The 14,480-nt window shown below is 43.5% G+C and overlaps 2 protein-coding genes across 3 annotated transcripts in view; one reads left to right on the top strand and one right to left on the bottom strand.

Moving 5' to 3' along the window:
- Nucleotides 1–14,480, bottom strand: part of LOC144508453 (acyl-coenzyme A diphosphatase NUDT19-like) — a 424,531-nt gene that overhangs the window by 129,968 nt on the left and 280,083 nt on the right. The gene's annotated exons all lie outside the window — the stretch shown is intronic.
- ddx27 (DEAD (Asp-Glu-Ala-Asp) box polypeptide 27) overlaps nucleotides 8,932–14,480 on the top strand; it is a 50,091-nt gene continuing 44,542 nt past the window's right edge. The window contains exons 1-2 of the mRNA XM_078236365.1: nucleotides 8,932–9,146; nucleotides 14,324–14,467. Of these exons, the coding sequence (XP_078092491.1) occupies nucleotides 9,063–9,146; nucleotides 14,324–14,467 (228 nt within the window). The 5' untranslated portion in view covers nucleotides 8,932–9,062. The remainder of the gene's footprint in view (nucleotides 9,147–14,323; nucleotides 14,468–14,480) is intronic.

Raw genomic sequence — 14,480 nt, 5'->3', positions numbered from 1 at the left:
GAGGAAATATCCTCTCCACATCTTTTAATGCTGCTCGGGCTTAAAGGTTTCGATCAAGTCACCTCTTGTTCTCTTAAACTTAAACTCTCATAATTAAAATTGTGACTGCATGAGGGAAAAGATGAAGGAGAATTGTGCCTTCCTGATTGTTCAGGAGTGAAGTCTCTGAGCTACACAAACAAGAAAGCTCCCAATTTTGGCCTTTGGATTGTATTAGAACAAAGAACAACAACAAAGAACAATACAGCACAGGAACAGGCCCTTCGGCCCTCCAAACCCGCGCCGCTCCCCGGTCCAGGATTGAATCCTGAATCCAGGATCCCCGCCCAATTTTCCAGCCTATCTACATCCTAATATCCTATCCACCGAGCTGTCCCTCACAGCTACGATGCTTTGTTCATCACAACCTATTAACTCACCCCCACCCCCCCATTCCAGACCATGTGATCTCCAGGGAGAGGCGAAAACCCAGAGTGAAAACCCCAGGGCCAATATGGGGGAAAAAAATCTGGGAAATTCCTCTCCGACCCCCTGAGGCGATCAAAACGAGTCCAGGAGATCACACTGGCCCTGATCAGAAAATGCTTCCCAACCCTATTCATTTTTACTTCTGCTTTACGAACACCATCTGAATTCCCTGCCCCCGAGACAGGTTCCCAACTATCCGCAGTCTCGCTCTGTACTGGCACCAGCAAGATGATCATAGAATGAAGCCTTGAAACGAGAAACAAAGAACAATTAGCCCGCGCCGCTCCCTGGTCCAAACTAGACCACTCTTTTGTATCCCTCCATTCCCACTCCGTTCATATAGCTGTCTAGATAAGTCTTAAACGTTCCCAGTGTGTCTGCCTCCACCACCTTGCCCGGCAACACATTCCAGGCCCCCACGACCCTCTGTGAAAAATATGTCCTTCTGATATCTGTGTTAAACCTCCCCCCCTTCACCTTGAACCTATGACCCCTCGTGAACGTCACCACCGACCCGGGGAAAAGCTTCCCACCGTTCACCCTATCTATGCCTTTCATAATTTTATACACCTCTATTAAGTCTCCCCTCATCCTCCGTCTTTCCAAGGAGAACAACCCCAGTTTCCCCAATCTCTCCTCATAACCAAGCCCCTCCATACCAGGCAACATCCTGGTAAACCTCCTCTACTCTCTCCAAAGCCTCCACGTCCTTCTGGTGAGCCTCCACGTCCTTCTGGTAAGCCTCCACGTCCTTCTGGCTATTAATTTAGCCAATAGTGGCAGTAGGTTTTTATATTTATATGTAGGCATCACTGACACATTTATTGCATAAACCTTCCTGGTAATGATCAGGACTTGGTATCCTAGTAGAGATTTGTTACAACCTGAGTGGCTTGCTAGCTCTTAATGATGATTAAGAGTCCAAACTCCATACTGGTGCTCTCCAAAGTACTTAAAACCAAATACTTAAAGGCATATAGATAGACATGAATAGATTCAAAGCCGTTTACAGCACAGAAGGAGGCCATTTAGCCTATCATGTCCACAAAGTCAGTCAACAAAGATCTGAATACACTAACTCCATTTTCCAGCATTTGGCCTATAGCTCTGGAGGTTATGGCAGCGCAAGTGACTATCTCAATACTACTTAAATATTACGGGAGTTTCTGACTCAACCATCCTTTCAGGCAGCAAGTTTCAGTCTCCCACCACCCTCTGAGTAAAAAAGTTCCTCCTCAACTCCCCTCTTAGCCTTCTACCTCTTACCTTAAATTGATGCCCCCTGTTTATTGTAAAAGACAAGGCTGAAGCATATACAAAGATCTTCAACTAGAAGTAACAAATGAATGATCCATCTTGATCTCCTGAGATGCCTATTGTCATAGATGACATTCTTCAGTGAATTAGATTCACTCCACGTTATGTCAAGAAAGCTGATTATACTGGTTTATTAAGGCTTTCGACAAGGTCTCATACAACAGATTACTGTGTAAAGTTAAAGTGCATGAGATTGCAGGTAATGTCTTTAGATAGAAAGCTGGTTAGCAGATAGAAAGCAAAGAGTTGGTATTAATGGTCTTTTTCTGATTGGCAGGCAGTGACTAATGTGGTACCTCAGGGATCTGTGCTAGGATCCCCAATTGTTCAAATTGTATATTAATCATTTGGAAGAGGGAACTAAATGTATTATCTCCAAATTTACAGATCCAGAAAGGAATGTGAAGGGTCGAAAAGACCCCAACCGAGTTGTAGAAATGAGATTGTGAGATTTGGAATTGAATTGTTAGATCTGAGTTAGGAAATGTATAGCGAATCGGGCAGAATAATAAAATATTTTATAGTTAAGCTTGCTAGTTTTGAAAGTATATTTCCTCTATTTCTATAGATACAAAGTTGGGTGGGAGGGTGAGCTGTGAGATGCAGGATGCTTCAGCGTGATTTGGACAGGCTGAGTGAGTGGGCATATGCATGGCAGATGTAGTATAATGTGGATAAATGTGAGGTTATCCACTTTGGTAGCAATAATAGGAAGACAGATTATTATTTGAATGGGTGTAAATTGAGAGAGGTGGATACAGAGCGAGACCTTGGTGTCCTGGTGCATCAGTCATTGAAAGTAAACGCACAGGTATGGCAGGCGGTAAAGAAGGCAAATGAAATGTTGGCCTTCATAGCCAGAGGATAGGAGTAGGGATGTTTTACTACAATTGTATAGGGCGTTGGTGAGGCCACACCTGGAATGTTGTGTGCAGTTTTGGTGTCCTTATCTGAGGAACGATGTCCTTGCTTTAGAGGGAGTTACAGCGAGAGTTTACCAGGCTGATTCCTGAGATGGCAGGACTGTCATATGAGGAGGGACTAAGTCAGTTCAGATTATATTCATTGAGGAGTTTAGAAAAATGAGAGGGGATCTTGTAGAATCGTAAAATTCTGACAGGGTAGATTAAGAAAGAATGTTCCTGATGGTGGGGGAGTCCAGAACTAGGGGTCATCGTTTCAGGATAAGGAGTAAATCTTTTAGAACTGAGGTGAGGAGAAATCTCTTCACCCAGAGTGTGGTTAATCTGTGGAATTCACTACCACAGAAAGTAGTTGAGGCCAAATCATGTGATTTCAAGAAAAAATTAGGTATAGCTCTTGGGGCTAAAGGAATCAAGGGATATGAGGGAAAGAGGGGGATCAGGATATTTAATTTGATGATCAGCCATGATCATAATGAATGACAGAGCAGGCTCGAAGGGCCAAATGGCCTTCTCCTCCTAGTTTTTATGTTTCTATTACAGCAAAGGCCATGTGCCCTGACAACATCCTGTTAGAAATGACATATATTTGTTTGTGCTGTAAGGTTTTGTTTTACTGAAAACTGCTAAAGATTTTTTGTTCCCCTGGAAACGAACCTAGTGAAATGATGATTTCTAAGTGATGATGGCTGTACCCAGCTTGGAAAGGGGCTGTGGCCAGACAAAGTCTCTGGAGTTGTGGATAGATACTAAACAATCACTACAAAGTTATGTTAGACTTTTGATTTAACCTTGACTAATTAAGATGCCTGAAATACATAAGCTCATTTAACAGTGTGTGTAATAGAAGTTGCCTTTAGCGAATCTTTCCATGGCTCAATAAAAATAAGAACAGCTGCACTGAATGGCTATTATGAACAGCTTGTTAAGGGGTCTTATGAACTGTCTTGGATATAAAAAACTTATTGTGGAATACTTACAAATAATGAAGCTTCTGTAAGTTAGCTTTGAAGGCGAGAGATGGAATGTTTCTTGGGAGGAAAGAACAGGCCAAGGAATACCATTTGAGATGAAATAAGTGTGATTGATCGAGGGCAAAAGGATTAGGGTTAAGCTCAAGAATCTTAAAGGCAGGTGAATGACATTCAAGGCGGCTTCAAGACAGGGCTTAGACAAAGAACTCAATGTTTTTATAGGTTGTTTCATAAGATAAAATCTTTAAAGGACAATAAAGCCTGTCAATAATCCATAGGTGTTCAGCCTTAAAAGATGTAAAGTAAGAGACTCTGGGAGACCTCAAACATAGTTGGCAATGAAGAGAAACTCCTAAGGTTAGATCCATGCTAACAGTTGGATAGATTGCAAAGTTCCAGTGCTGTGAAACATTGAGAAAAGAGTGACCTGTTCACGCAGTCTGCCCCTGCCCAATCTGGACTGATACTTCCTGCTTCTCATGATTGATTGTTTTACTGTATAACTGTCTGTTATATTCTGCCTTAACCTTTAATGAAACTCAACATAGCAATCATATTGCTGTCAATCATAATTGAAATATTAAAATTTTGACAATTCCAGCAGTACAGAAAGTTCATGCTCCAGAATTAGCTATGCCCCTAATTAAGCTATTTCTAGGCACTACCTGACAGTGTGGAAAATTGCCCTGTTATGGTATAGTCCACAAAATAAGAAGTCTCACAACACCAGGTTAAAGTCCAACAGGTTTATTTGGTAGCAAATACCATAAGCTTTCGGAGCACTGCTCCTTCGTCAGATGGAGTGGAAATGTGCTCTCAAACAGTGCAAACAGACAAAATCAAGTTGCAGAATACTGATTAGAATGCGAATCCTACAGCCAGCCAGGTCTTAAAGGTACAGACAATGTGGGTGGAGAGAACATTAAACACAGGTTAAAGAGATGTGTATTGTCTCCAGACAGAACAGCTAGTGAGATTCTGCAAGCCCAAGAGGCAAGCTGTGGGGGTTACTGATAATGTGACATAAATCCAACATCCCGGTTTAGGTTGTCCTCATGAATTTACCCCCCCAGGGACCAATATCCTGGGGGGTAAATTTGCTAAGGCCATGCAGGGAGGTTTAAACTGATTCGGGGGGGGGGGAGGGATCCTGAGTAGTGGGGCTGAAAGTGAGGGATGCATGGATGGGGACTGCAATGCACGGCATTGCAGAGGTGGGGTGGAGCAGGGTTTGAAATGTGTATACTTCAATGCCAGGAGTATTCGCAATAAAGTGGGTGAACTTGCAGCGTGGATCAGTACCTGGGACTTCGATGTTGTGGCTATTTCAGAGACATGGATAGAGCAGGGGCAGGAATGGATGCTGCAGGTCCCGGGGTTCAAATGTTTTAGTCGAAGTAGGGAAGGAGGTAGAAGAGGGGGAGGGGTAGCATTATTGGTCAGAGATTGTATCACAGTGTCAGAGAGGAGGTTTGATGAGGACTTATCTGTTGAGGTAGTATGGGCGGAGATTAGAAATAGGAGAGGAGAGGTCACCCTGTTGGGAGTCTTTTATAGACCTCCTAAAAGTTCTAGAGAGGTTGAGGAAAGGATTGCGGAGTCAATCCTGCTTAGGAGTGAAAGTAATAGGGCAATTGTTATGGGGGATTTTAACTTGACTAATATTGACTGGAATTGTTATAGCTCTAGCTCGTTAGAGGGGTCAGTTTTTGTTCAAAGCGTGCAGGAAGGTTTTTTGACTCAGTATGTAGACAGGCCAACTAGAGGTGAGGCTATATTGGATCTGGTGCTGGGAAATGAGCCAGACCAGGTGCTAGACTTGGAAGTTGGTGTGCATTTTGGTGATAGTGACCACAATTCGGTTACGTTCACCTTAGTGATGGAAAGGGATAGGCATGAACCTCGGGCCAATGGTTTTAGCTGGGGGAAGGGTAATTATGAGGCTATTAGGAGAGAATTAGGAAACATAGGTTGGACTAGGAGATTACAGGGACTGGGAACGTCCGACATGTGGAGTTTTTTCAAGGAGCAGCTACTGCGAGTCTGTGATAGGTATGTCCCTGTCAGGCAAGGAGGAATTGGTAGGGCTAGGGAACCGTGGTGCACCAAAAAAGTTTCTTTGTTGGTTAAAAAGAAAAAGGAGGCTTATGTTCGGATGAGACGTGAGCACTCGGGTAGTGCACTAGAAAGCTTTAGATTGGCTAAGAGGGAGTTGAAGAGCGAGCTTAGAAGGGCTAAAAGGGGACATGAGAAGACTTTGGCGGATAGGGTTAAAGAGAATCCTAAGGCGTTCTATAGGTATGTCAAGAACAGAAGGTTGGTTAGGGCAAGTTTAGGGCCAGTTATAGATGGCAGAGGGAAGTTATGTGTGGAACCGGAGGAGATTGGTGAAGCATTGAACCAATATTTCTCTTCGGTGTTCACGCAAGGGGACATGAATATAGCTGAGGAGGACACTGGGTTGCAAGGGAGTAGAATAGACAGTATTACAGTTGATAAGGAGGATGTGCAGGATATTCTGGAGGGTCTGAAAATAGATAAATCCCCTGGTCCGGATGGGATTTATCCAAGGATTCTCTGGGAGGCAAGAGAAGTGATTGCAGAGCCTCTGGCTCTGATCTTCAGGTCGTCGTTGGCCTCTGGTATAGTACCAGAAGATTGGAGGTTAGCGAATGTTGTCCCATTGTTTAAGAAGGGGAACAGAGACTTCCCCGGGAATTATAGACCGGTGAGTCTCACTTCTGTTGTCGGCAAGATGTTGGAAAAAATTATAAGGGATAGGATTTATAGTTATTTGGAGAGTAATGAATTGATAGGTGATAGTCAGCATGGTTTTGTGGCAGGTAGGTCGTGCCTTACTAACCTTATTGAGTTTTTTGAGAAAGTGACCAAGGAGGTGGATGGGGGCAAGGCAGTGGACGTGGTATATATGGATTTTAGTAAGGCGTTTGATAAGGTTCACCATGGTAGGCTTCTGCAGAAAATGCAGATGTATGGGATTGGGGGTGATCTAGGAAATTGGATCAGGAATTGGCTAGCGGATAGGAAACAGAGGGTGGTGGTTGATAGTAAATATTCATCATGGAGTGCGGTTACAAGTGGTGTACCTCAGGGATCTGTTTTGGGGCCACTGCTGTTTGTAATATTTATTAATGATCTGGATGAGGGTATAGTTGGGTGGATTAGCAAATTTGCTGATGACACCAAAGTCGGTGGTGTGGTAGACAGTGAGGAAGGGTGTCGTAGTTTGCAGGAAGACTTAGACAGGTTGCAAAGTTGGGCCGAGAGGTGGCGGATGGAGTTTAATGCGGAGAAGTGTGAGGTAATTCACTTTGGTAGGAATAACAGATGTGTTGAGTATAGGGCTAACGGGAGGACTTTGAATAGTGTGGAGGAGCAGAGGGATCTAGGTGTATGTGTGCATAGATCCCTGAAAGTTGGGAATCAAGTAGATAAGGTTGTTAAGAAGGCATATGGTGTCTTGGCGTTTATTGGTAGGGGGATTGAATTTAGGAGTCGTAGCGTTATGTTGCAACTGTACACAACTCTGGTGCGGCCGCACTTGGAGTACTGTGTGCAGTTCTGGTCCCCACATTACAGGAAGGATGTGGAGGCTTTGGAGAGGGTGCAGAGGAGGTTTACCAGGATGTTGCCTGGTATGGAGGGGAGATCCTATGAGGAGAGGCTGAGGGATTTGGGATTGTTTTCGCTGGAAAGGCGGCGGCTAAGAGGGGATCTTATTGAAACATATAAGATGATTAGAGGTTTAGATAGGGTGGATAGTGATAGCCTTTTTCCTCTGATGGAGAAATCCAGCACGAGGGGGCATGGCTTTAAATTGAGGGGGGGTAGTTATAGAACCGATGTCAGGGGTAGGTTCTTTACCCAGAGGGTGGTGAGGGATTGGAATGCCCTGCCAGCATCAGTAGTAAATGCGCCTAGTTTGGGGGCGTTTAAGAGATCCGTAGATAGGTTCATGGACGAAAAGAAATTGGTTTAGGTTGGAGGGTCACAGTTTTTTTTTTTAACTGGTCGGTGCAACATCGTGGGCCGAAGGGCCTGTTCTGCGCTGTAATGTTCTATGTTCTATGTTCTATGTAGTGAATTTACTAATGTTAGGGAAAATCAAATGTATTCCAATAAACAGCTGCAGCTTAAGGTAGACATGTACATTTTTTTAATACAGGTAATAAATGTCACAAGTTTGAAGTGAACAGTTCAGAAAGATACCCATTGTCTAAATGTGAACAGAAAAGAAAAGAATCTAGCCGATTGTCTTATGTGTCAACAAGGATAGTCCTGCAGCTACAAGAACAGTTCTGTGATGAGTGAATCACCTAACACCCCAAAGCCTGTCCGTGATCGGCAAGGCACGTCAGAATGAAATGTGCAGATTCAAAAACATGGTGGCACAGTGGTTAGCATTGCTGCCTCATAGTGCCAGAAACCTGGGTTCGATTCCTGGCTTGGGTCACTGTCTGTGTGGCGTCTGCATGTTCTCCCTGTGTCTGTGTGGGTTTCCTCTGGGTGCTCTTCTGAAAGATGTGCTGGTTAGGTGCATTGGCCATGCTAAATTCTCTCAGTGTACTCAAACAGGCACCAGAGTGTGGCAACTAGGGGATTTTCACGGTAACTTAATTGCACTGTTAATGTAAGCCTACTTGTGACACTAATAAATAACCTTTAAGATCAAATGTTCTTGAGTCAAGCCTAAGATTGGGTGCAATGCCTTATCTTGTCAACTTGGATCTAGTTTGCCTCTTTTGTGGGACCATGATTTGGATTCGATTGGAATCTCAATTTGTTTTTTGGAGCAAGCAAGAAATGGATTCGGGTTTGCCCGGTCCACTCTGAGCATTGGTTTTGTAACTTTAAGGATGGAGTAATAAAAAAGATTCAAAACGGGGGGGGGGGGGTTGGAGAAAACCTGTGCCACCTGGAGCACCCCACACTTTTTGCCCCATCCCCACAGTTGCTCTTCACTAGCAACTCTTTTGTAGGTTGGCCTTATTTTCAGCATCTTTATTTTCAGCAGCAGTTGTTTTCGTCCTTGTTGGAGTTAGCACCTAGACCCTGAAATGAGGGGGAGCAGGGGGGAAAATAAACGAGGATTTCTTTTTAATTCATGTATTTATAGAATTACACTGTTGAAGTATTGACTGAAAAAAGCCTGGGTATGGTACTTGAGGCAAACAGCATTCACTCTGAAGCTGCCTCCCATCCGGAACGATTGTTGTGCGGACTGTTTTGTTGCAGCCGCCGTTGCTGCGGCCGGGTGTTGGCGACGGACGGTCCCCCCCCCACTCTCCTCCAACAGCACCACCGCTTGGGGGTTCTTCACACGTGCCGCTTCCGATTCTAATCGGTTTGTCGCAGCTCGATGGCTACTCTGGATTTTATCGGGACTATTGGCGATGAGGACGAGGTTCCGGAGGAGGAAGAGGAGACGGGGTCTGAGGGAGAGGTGAGGCTGGGAGTGGGCCTGGCGGTGGGGATTTGTGGCCTCGGCCGCCCCTGGCGCAGCCTCTGGTTCCACACGGTTCCCCATACTATTCACACACACACAGTCAACTGCGTGATCCCAGGGCCATGTGGAGCACCGCTTTGGGTTGCGAACGCCTCCCGGTTTGAACTGGAGTTTCCAGGAACCGAGGATCAATCTCCAGGACACCAGGGGGCAAATCATACGGACGTTTAAAAATATTGTGTATTGTGTCTTCTATTTTCGTTGAACATTTCTCTCCGCCAGATTTAAAAATACTTAAAATGGGGCAAGATGGTCGAGGGGGAAGGCAAACAAGAACAAAGTGCTGGAAAATTTCAGCAGGTCTGACAGCATCTGTGGAGAGAGAAGCAGCTAACGTTTCAAGGTTGGAAGAATCTTTGTCAGAAAAAATTGCTGTTTGGCTGACAGTCATCAATTGAACAACGAGTTTGCTTTCCAGTTGGCTAGTACATCACAAGGATGGATGTGTTGGCCGATTAATGGCTGGAGGATGGGGCGGGGGGGGGGGGGGTCCATGAGGAAATCTCCAGTAATACATTTAATTGCAGTTGGCAACCCTTAAGCAGGTTGCCACAAAAAAGGCAACAGGATAGTCGTCAACTGTGGCTCAGTTGGTAGCACACTAGCCTCTGATTCACAAGGTTCTGGGGTCAAATCCCATTCCAAGGCCTGAGTATCTGTACAGTGATTGAGACTGGCACCTCTGTGCAGTACTGAGGGAAACACAGTAAGAGTTTTAACAACACCAGGTTAAAGTCCAACAGGTTTATTTGGTAGCAAATGCCGTTAGAAATCATCATAGAAACCCTACAGTGCAGAAGGAGGCCATTCGGCCCATCGAGTCTGCACCGACCATAATCTCACCCAGGCCCTACCCCCACATATTTACCTGCTAATCCCTCTAATCTACGCATCCCAGGACTCTAAGGGGCAATTTTTAACCTGGCCAATCAACCTAACCCGCACATCTTTGGACTGTGGGAGGAAACCGGAGCACCCGGAGGAAACCCACGCAGACACGAGGAGAATGTGCAAACTCCACACAGACAGTGACCCGAGCCAGGAATCGAACCCGGGACCCTGGAGCTGTGAAGCAGCAGTGCTAACCACTGCGCTACCGTGCCACCCATTGCTTTCGGAGCGCTGCTCCTTCGTCAGATGGAGTGGAAATCTGCTCTCAAACAGGGCACAGAGGCTCAGTCCAATGCCAGCATCTCCACATCAGTACTGAGAGAGCAGCACTGCATTGTTGGAGGTGTTGTTTTTCAGATGAAACGTTAATATGATGCCTCATCTGGCTACTCAGGTAGATGTAAAAGATCCAATCTCACTGTTTTGAAGAAGAACAGAGGAGTGTCTCTCTAGCCTGGCCAATCTTTATCCTTAAGACAACATCATAAAGAAATAGATTATCTGGTCATTAGCATATTGCTGTTAGGAGTTTGCTGTGTGCAAATTGGCTGCTACATTACAATAGTGACTACACTTCAAAAAGTACTACTTTGGCTATAAAATACTTCCATGCATCCGGTGGATGTGAAAGGCACTATATAAATGCAATTCTTTGGTTATCGCTCAGGGTTTAATTTTCCTCCACCGGCTGCGGTAACCAGGCCGCCATCTTGGATGTGTTGGAAGCTACCCCCAGGGGATCCTTCACCATGGTAGATAAAAGCATTTATATTGTGCAAGGCGAAATAAATTGTGTCATTGGATATATTAAAAAGGTTTTTGAAGTAGGAAGTTCCAGAAATTAAAGTTGAGATAGCTGAAGATCCTGTCATTAGGGAGGGAATGCAGAAAGTCAGAGGATTGAATGATGTAGGCCATTTGTTAATGTACATGGTATGTAACTGCCAGGTTTGGCCATATGACTGATACCAAAGTCAAATCCTTTTCAATGAATTGCTCTGAGATTTCAGGTGAAGTATTTTAAGTCTTAAGTGTTCCTGTACTTAAACAAGTCTCTCTATCTTTGGTAATTATCAGCCACCAAGTGTGGTCGCATTTACCCACCTTACCTCTAGTCTGATTAGTTTTTTTCTTATCCAAGGTTCTTAATGTAATTCTTTGTGTCATCTGCAAACTTGCTATTTCCATGATGCCTTTATTCAAGTTATAAATATAGACAGTGAAAAGCAACTGACATTATCAAAAGTTCTCTGTGCGAGAATGCAACTGATTATTCATTCAAATCAAGATCTTTCAAGGAGAAGAGGGAGACAGTGGTTTAGAGAGGAAATTCTAGAACTTCGGACCTTGGCAACTGAAAGCACGGTTGTCAATGATGGAATGAAAATCCTCAGTGTTGTGCAAATTCTCAGAGCACATGGGTGAATAGGATTTGGTGTAAGTTAGGATAAAGGCAGCAGAGTTTTGGGTGAGCTCAAGTTTATGGAGAGTGCATGATGCGAGTCTGGTCGGGATAGCATTTAGTTGAGCCTAATGGTGACAAAGGCTTGGGCGCGTGTTTCAGCAGCAAATGAGCTGAGGTGGGGCTGAGTCAGGCAATGTTTTGCAGGAACAAGGATATGTAGTTAGAAGCTCAGGGTCACATAAGATGCCAAGGTTTTGTTCCACCTCAGATCGTGTCTGGGGAGGGGAGATTGAATCAGTAGCTAGAGAACACGGTTTTTAGCGTGGACTGAAAAAGATGGCTTATTTGGAGAGAATTTCTGTTCATTCATTATAGGAATCAGACAAGAAGTGTGATAATTCAGACATAGTGGTGGGATCAAGTGAGGTCGTGATGTAGAGCTGAGTGTTGTCAGTGTACATGTGGAAACCAACATGTTTTCAAATGATGTAATTGAGGAGCAGCATGTAGATGAGAAATAGTAGGGCATCAAGGTTAGATTCATGGGGAAACTCCAGATTGGAAGTGTGGGAACGAGAAGAGAAACTGTTGCACGCAATTCTCTGATGGAAGACTAGATAGATAGGAGTAGAAGCAGACGGATGTAGTACCATCCAAGTGGACTACAGAGGATAGTGTGGTTAAGTGTCTCAAATGCTGCAGGCACATAGAGGTTGAGGAAGGATAGTTTACCTCTTGTCATATAGGATGTAATTTATGATTTTTGATAAGGGCCACATGAGTGCTGTATTTGAGATGGAAACCTGATTGAAAAAATTAACTCATGTAATTTCAGGGAAGATTTGGGTAACGAGAGCACACTCGAGGAGAGGTGTGAGAGGTTGAAAATGGAGAGAAATGAGAGGTTGAAAATTAAACGTTTGCAATGATAGCGAGGTCAAGGTTCTTTTGGGGAGAGGGTGGACAATAGAAGACAAGGCATGGGTGAGCTTTGCAATCCAGGTTGACCATAGAATAGGAAGCAGTTTAGACAGGAAAGTGGAACCCAGCAGTGTTTTATGTTTACATTTACAACTTCTGCTGGTGAATCTTTCTTGTTGCTGATGGTCAATTGGAAACGATAGAGCTAATACAGAATGTAACAATGTTTATTATATACAAAGCCATGGATATTTATAATGTAAGTTTAGATTATAATGATTTAAAATGTAGGTTCTTATGATAATGTGTGTTGATTATGATGGTATAAAGTATAATGTCTAGTGGGTTTTATTTGAGTTTAGTGAATAAACCAAATTAACCTGTAAAGAAAACGTTGCAAAATAGTTGATTCTGTAAATAATGTTTGGTAGGGAAGTTTTGGTTTGAGCAGAAATGAGTGCAATTGGACTGACTTTCAAAACAGAGGGCCTAAGGAATGTCATGGAAACCGATAGCAATCAGAATGGGTACCCGCTGAAATCAGGTTACTGAGTATCAACTGGAAAGAAAGAGCTTGATTTATACAGTGCCTTTCATGCTGTCAAGAGCCAAAGTGCTTCTCAGCCAATTAAATGCCTTTAAATGTAATTAATGTAGTTACATAGACAACATGGTGGATAATTAGTGCAGAGCAAGATTGCATCAATAGATGAATGGCTACATTCTGTGTGTTTTGTAGCGTATTTTGAGGGAGGAATGTTGACTGAGATGCAGGGGAGAACTACCCACTCTTCATTGAATGCCAAGGGAGAATCTTGGTTTAATGTCTCATCTGAAAGGCTGTGCTTTCAACAGCACAACATTCCCTCAATGTCAGTCTAATATGTTAGAATCTGTTATTTACTTGAGGGAATCAGTTGCCACTCCATTGGATTCTATGTTTTTTGACACATAAATTGAAAGATTATTCAATAAGCTTTACCAGGTAGAACCAATGAAGTTTGCAGAGTAAATTTAAAGTAGTTGTTTTCTTTTAAATAGGTCACAGGTACCTATCCTTCTGTTGTGTTATCTTTGCAACTGATGCAGCTTAGTTGGGACTGTACAGAGTCGGGATACAGATTAACTCGCTCAGAATTTGATTTATGGAATTCTAATGACTGTAAAGAAAACTGGTCGGAAAACAACTGCTTAAGTTTCCAGTCAAGAGGGAGAATTGTTATTTTAATTCACCTCTAAGCTTTAGATCAAAACTGAGAACAGAAAACGATGCTGGGAGGAGGAACTGTAGCACAACTTAAAACTAGAAATCGGCAGCAGCAAGAGGGTTTGGAATCGGGAAGGAGAATAGCTGTTTATATATCACATTGTTAGAGAAATGTGGCTAATACCAGCCAGTAATAGCAGCTGGGAATGAACTGTTCCCACAACACTACAATATTTTAACTGCAACTCTTTCTCCACGAGCTTCAGCCCTGGCTCTTACTGCTTATTTAAAGTTGCTGAACTTGGGAGACATTTTGCACTGCTCCACCAATCTTTGGAACAGTCATACTCCCAATAATAGCTGTCAGTATATAAATATCCAAGCCCTGGTTTGTAGAGTCCTAAGTTCCAAAGCAATTAATAGCTATTAATTTTAATATAAGATTGCTTCTCAAGCTAACGAAAGATTGAACCATTGGACTTGATGGCCTGAATGGTCTTCAATGCATAGTGACTTGGACTCACTGGAAGTTCCCTTTTCAAAGCATCTGTCCTTTATTTAATGCTGATCTGAGTTGTACTCATCATGTTCTGTTTTATGCTGCCTGGGAAGAAACAGTGGAAGGTCTGGTCATGTTGCACATCACAATTCCTTGACCTGTGAGACTGAGTGTTCCATTTGTTTGTTTAGGAACCACCTGTCGTCTTACTGAAGAGAAAGAAGTTGAGGAAGAAGTGCGTGGACTTCAGTGAAGATTTTCTGTTCACCGAGAAGGATGGGGAATATGATGACAGCTGGATGGCGGCAGATGTCCTGAGCCAATTGAAAAAGAATGTGAGGATCTGTA

The sequence above is a fragment of the Mustelus asterias genome, chromosome 20 (assembly GCF_964213995.1).
Source record: "Mustelus asterias chromosome 20, sMusAst1.hap1.1, whole genome shotgun sequence".
In the NCBI taxonomy this organism is placed as follows: domain Eukaryota; kingdom Metazoa; phylum Chordata; class Chondrichthyes; order Carcharhiniformes; family Triakidae; genus Mustelus; species Mustelus asterias.
This window is presented reverse-complemented; position numbering and strand designations above follow the sequence as displayed.